This window comes from Helianthus annuus, chromosome 17, assembly GCF_002127325.2.
Source record: "Helianthus annuus cultivar XRQ/B chromosome 17, HanXRQr2.0-SUNRISE, whole genome shotgun sequence".
NCBI classification, from domain to species: Eukaryota; Viridiplantae; Streptophyta; class Magnoliopsida; order Asterales; family Asteraceae; genus Helianthus; species Helianthus annuus.
Window position 1 is genome coordinate 96,153,832 of NC_035449.2, and position 5,403 is coordinate 96,159,234.

A 5,403-nucleotide genomic window follows, 5' to 3' on the forward strand; every position below is an offset into this window, starting at 1 on the left:
TAGTATATATGAATATATATAAAAGTAAATTGGTTTTTAATAAACCAACCTTTGTCCCGTTGGCAAATAATAATCTTACCTACGTAATTGGTATACAATAATCCTACCTATCAATATGTTGGTTCTTAATGAACTTCCGTTAATTATTTTTAACTGAAGTTAATTTTTAAGTTTTATTTATTACACAAACAGTCCATGTAGTTGTAATTTACTAGTTTTAACTATTTTGTAAAACAAAAAAACGTCAAGGGCCATGTAATTAAATATTATATATACATATGTGTACTGTAAAACAACTACAGGGACTGTTTGTGTAATAAATAAAACTTAAAAACTAACTTCAGTTAAAAAAAATTAACGAAAGTTCATTGTATACCAATTACGTAGGTAAGATTATTATTTACCAACGGGACAAAGGTTGGTTTATTAAAAACCAATTTTTCATATGTAAATGATACCCTCATTTACGTTTTATTGTAAAAAAAGGTTTAGTTAGTGAATTATGTGAGATGATTTGCGGTAACGCCTGACCCTTCGTATCAACTAATATTTTTTGTTTTGTCCATCCAGACGTTACAACTTTGTTTCTGGTTAACCTGGTGAAGTTCTCATTGGGATGCACTCAAAACTCGGAGGTCTTCGATGTTGGATAACCCCACCCACCCATTGTTCTTGACGAGAGCTGCCCCAGTGTCCTTATCATGTATGTAAGATGTACCTAAGATGTTGTGAACAGTTCTAGTAACTCATTATATCCTCAATTAGGTTTGCCTCACCAGACACAAATTTCAATCTGATTGGTTTTGGAAAAATTAAACTCTTGCCTCAGCAACTACTATTCTATCACTCAGAAGCATTTTTTAGTGGCGGTGGTCATCACTAGTGATGGAATTCCAACGTACAAGTATTAATACACAACGTACAAGTCATACACATACAATTAATTTCTACAACGCGTGAAGATTTCCACGCGTTATAAGTTTCACGCGTGGAACTCAATGGTGGCGGCGGTGTTCCGATGCTCATCACTCGTGATGGGTAGTCCATCACGTACCACCCCGCCTCCCCTAATGCTTAATACAATCTAAAACCGATTACCAACTGATTCATTTTCCCATTTTGCTTGGCCTAAAACAACCGATTGTTGAATCATTCAGAACACTTAAATTAGTAATTTGATTAATTCATTCCCTTCTTATTATTTCCTTTGATTTTACCATCTCTTTGTTAGTCATATTTGTGAAAGCTATTATTTTATCGAGTCGCATGTAAAATGATCATCCATTATCATAATCAACCTATTCAAAGCTAAACATATGACACATAAATTACCAGATAGTTACTCTCAAAAGGCTATACAAAACTTCCGCCCCTAGTGGCACTTGAACTTTTGACATTCCACAACACAGAAGAGCAAATAGAAACACTACACCATGTTCAGATCACATCATAAGTTACATGGGAAACCAAAGTCAAACCAAATCAAGTTGACCGCTTTCGATTAGTGGCTTAATCGACTTGTAACGGAGTGCATATATGTCCCCTGCATACATGTCCAGTGGGTTTTCTTCTCCACTGTCATGAAAAATGGTAGTGGTTAAATAGTCGTTCTTATAACTAACTAACTAACTAAAACAACTCTTCAAATAAGGGAAAAGATTAGTTGCCTGTCATCCACCGGGAGAGCTCCTAAAAATTTCCTGGTTCTACAGATCACAAATGCATCCAATTTCGGTTCTGGAACTGAAGAAAAGAATAATACACTGGTATTACAATAAAGATCTAAATCCATAAAATAAAAGATTTAAGACGTACGCATTAAAGATAAACTTTGGGCAAATTTTAACCATGTTGACCCATTTGACTCAGTTGACCCGTTCCCCTTTAGCGAACCTTTTCATTTTGCAGTTCGAGATAAAAGATAACCCAAGTCAACTAAGTAAACAAGAAAAATAGTAAAAATCACCACATCTAATACATATAGTATATAGACACGCATTCAGGTATGTGCTTATACAAACTAATGTATGTTAAGTAGTTCAGTTCATGTAAAAGAAATTGCCCATTTGACCCAGTTGACCTTGTTCCCCATTTAGCTAATGTTTTAATTTGACAGTTTGAGATAAAAAGACAACCCAAATCAGCCAGTTAAAAAGCAAATGGGTAAAAAACTGTCATACACATAAAGATTCAAGATATATATATATATATTACAGATAAAGTTTGGGGAAATTTCAACCTTGTTGAACCACCTGACTTAGTTGACCCGTTTCCGTTTTAACTAACCTTTTAATTTGAAAGTTTAAATAAAAGACAACCCAAATCAACAAATTAAAACGCATACAAGTACAAAGTGTCCCATTTGACTCAACTGACCAGTTCAGAACTTCAGATAAAAGAAAATATCCATTTGACTAAGTTGACCCCGTTCCCCTTTTAATTAATGTTTTTAATTTGACAATTTAAGATAAAAGACGACCCAAATCAACAAGTTAAAAAGCAATTGGGTAAAAACTGCCACATCTAATAAATACAAAGCAGTGTTGTTATTAAGGCCAAACTGGTTCAACTGTAACGCGCTACAACAAATCGTACGGTTTTTAAACAAACAAGGTGAACCTGATTAAGTAAAGATTGTCACTTCATGTTCTTAAAGATGGAAGAGCCCAAAGAAATGAAAGCAACCAGCAATGTGGTATGGGTTCTCATTTAGACAAATGAGCTTATAGATGGACGACCCTTATATATTGAAGCAACACGCGGCGTTGAATCAATCCGCAGTGAGACACAAAGTAATTATAAAAGCAAAGTAAGCATGTTTTGAATACGACAACTGGGAAGTTTGAAAACTTTGTCACTTGCCAACTGTTCTGCAACTTTTTTGTTAAATGAAATTATTAATATTAAACTAATTAAGATTATAAGTTCATAGAAAAAAAAAAAAGATTATAGTTGCATACATATGCACATGTTACATATACATCAGGTTTCTGTCAGTTGCATACATACACAAATATTAGAGTAAATTACAAAAATCGTCCTTTATGTATGTCACTTATTGCAAACTGTGTCCTTTATCTTCAATAATTACAGAGAAACGTACTCGATGTTTGCAAACCCTTGCAAGTTATGTCCTTTAGCCCTAACTCAGTTAATTTTTGTGGTTAAATCTGACCAAATGGACCCCACATAAGAGTAAAATGACCAAAATACCCTCATGTGGGGTCCATTTGGTCAGATTTAACCACAAAAAATTAACTGAGTTAGGGATAAAGGACATAACTTGCAAGGGTTTGCAAACATCGAGTACGTATTCTGTAATTATTAAAGATAGAGGACACAGTTTGCAATAAGTGACATACATAAAGGACGAATTTTGTAATTTACACCAAATATTATATATGCTTCAGGTTACTGTCAATTGCATACATACACACATATATACTCAGATTAAAACATGTGATATACATTACCTTGCAAGTAAATGTGTCGTTTCTTCTATTCAAGATCACATATAGTGGATCAAGTACATATGGAACTATGTAACGGTCTGACCAATGAACCAGTAAGGCAGCTGATTCAATGACGAGTCTTATGAAAACATTGATATTAAGTTATTGGCAAACATACAGATTTGAATGTATGTGCAGTTCAAATAAAAGAAAATACCCATGTCAGCCTCTTCGCTAATGACAGATTGCTTCAAATGAGACTGATAACGATCAGGCAATTTAGATAACACAGATTGTTCTAAATGTGTTTTCAAGTCTGCAATGGACCTGAAACAAATTCGTTTGAAATTTTAAGAAAATGATTTACGCTGTAGTTGCAGAGAAAATGAAAAACTCTTACTGTTTGGCAAACTTTTGTTCTTGTCTAGACAGTCTAGCCCAAAGATCCTCAGTTTTTTGGATATGAAACATGAATTTCTCAATCTGTAAGTGAAATGAAATCAACGTGTATGCATAGTTAGATGAATACATAGCAACTTTTAGAATCTCAAATTAGTAGATGGTCAAACATGTATTCTGTTTATTCACTTGGTCAACAACAGGTAACTCTGTTGAGTAGTGGTTCTGAGTTTTAAAAATCTCAAATTAGTAGGTGGTCAAACATATGTTTCCCTAGTTTTTTAAGAAGATTTCTTTAAAGATAAATCACCTAGCTTCATTTTCGCTTTTTTAGCTCAAAACCATTGCTGGGCTGACATGTGATCTTGGTTGCTCAGCAGTATTAGGTTTCAAATAGTTGTATGAGAAAAGTTACTTGATAAAAACACAAGTTGGATGAAATTGATTATAAAAGAATAAACTAAAGCAAGTGTATAGAATAGATTGAAGCTATGATACCTTCTGAAGACGAGTCCTTAAATAGGACCTCAACAAAAACAAAGTCCTGTCAATATCCATTTGATAAAGAGAAACAGTAAGCGGATCCTCATCATTCGCTACAAGTTCTTCCACTGTTTCTTCCTGAGAAACAAATTACAACCACAGCTGTTCAAAATTGCCAATTAGACAGAAATAAACTAGGATGATATGATACCATCAATTGAATCTGCTCTCTAGATCTCTGAACCAAAGAAGACTGAAATTGAAGAATCTCTGGAGCAGCCTTCTCGTTGCGCCATGAACGCTTGAGGAGATCGGCGTCGGTGGTGGAAATCAAGGTCTCGTAGTCATCTGTACCCTCCGACTCCATACAAAACAATAGGTAGGTAGGTAGGTAAACAATGAACAAATGTTGGTGAAAATGATGAAAAAGTTGGGAATTTTTAGGGTTTTGGCGCCAAAGCTTTTGTTACCGGCACCGAGTACCTTTTGTCCGGTTATCTCAGCAACAGCATCAAAAACTTTGTTTTCCGTTCTCTTAGTCAAAAATCATTATTTTACTTCATTACTTTAAAAATTGCCGCACTCTCGTAACTATTAAAGTCCGTTCATACTAACGTCATCTAGTTATTCTGTTAGTTCATTTCAAATGTTCTGTAATTATTTGAAATGACTATAACGTCTCTTTTATTAAAATCTAACTTATTGATGAAACACAGATTAACACTGAGGTTAATCTGTAAGATTGTTTCTTCTATGGGTTCAATCTCTTTCTCTTCTCGTGGAATGACCGGAATCCTGCAAAAGAGTAACACCGTTAGTCTCGTTAAGAGGGGAATATGGGGGTTTCTCTCTTAACCAGGCTCCGGTGTGAGAATAAGTACTGTTCTGAGGGAGAATAAACAGTGTGTGTATAGAGTGAGAGTATGGAAGATAAAATGAATTAACCTGAATGATGAAGGGTCCTATTTATAGCCGGAGGGTAAAGGAGGGAGGAGCAGCCGTGCCAGCTGTCGTAGTGCGCCAGCTGTCCGACCAAGGGGAATATCCTTTTGGTCTCCTCTGCTGCGGT

At 34.9% G+C, this 5,403-nt stretch overlaps 1 protein-coding gene across 2 annotated transcripts; it reads right to left on the reverse strand.

Moving 5' to 3' along the window:
• Positions 1 to 1,267: 1,267 nt before the first annotated feature.
• LOC110922595 (DNA replication complex GINS protein SLD5) lies at positions 1,268 to 4,842 on the reverse strand. Of its 2 annotated transcripts, XM_022166865.2 has the most exons (7): positions 4,546 to 4,842; positions 4,350 to 4,472; positions 3,853 to 3,935; positions 3,670 to 3,779; positions 3,474 to 3,574; positions 1,668 to 1,743; positions 1,268 to 1,575 (listed from the first exon to the last, which is right to left on the reverse strand). In XM_022166865.2, exons 1-6 carry the CDS (start codon positions 4,699 to 4,701, stop codon positions 1,714 to 1,716), a joined length of 603 nt encoding a protein of 200 aa, XP_022022557.1. In that variant the 5' UTR covers positions 4,702 to 4,842; the 3' UTR covers positions 1,268 to 1,575; positions 1,668 to 1,713. The 2 variants fall into 2 exon arrangements, with proteins under 2 accessions (XP_022022557.1, XP_022022556.1); XM_022166864.2 differs by lacking the exon at positions 3,474 to 3,574 and having other exon boundaries at positions 4,546 to 4,835.
• Between the last annotated feature and the right edge of the window lie 561 nt (positions 4,843 to 5,403).

Excerpts from the sequence above, each read along its gene's own strand:
- LOC110922595 (XM_022166864.2), bottom strand. The coding sequence starts at position 4,701 with ATGGAGTCGGAGGGTACAGATGACTACGAGACCTTGATTTCCACCACC. Across the intron at positions 4,473-4,545 it reads GAGAGCAGATTCAATTGATG|GAAGAAACAGTGGAAGAACT; the intron begins GTATCATATCAT and ends TTTGTTTCTCAG. Across the intron at positions 1,576-1,667 it reads GCTCTCCCGGTGGATGACAG|TGGAGAAGAAAACCCACTGG; the intron begins GCAACTAATCTT and ends TTTTCATGACAG.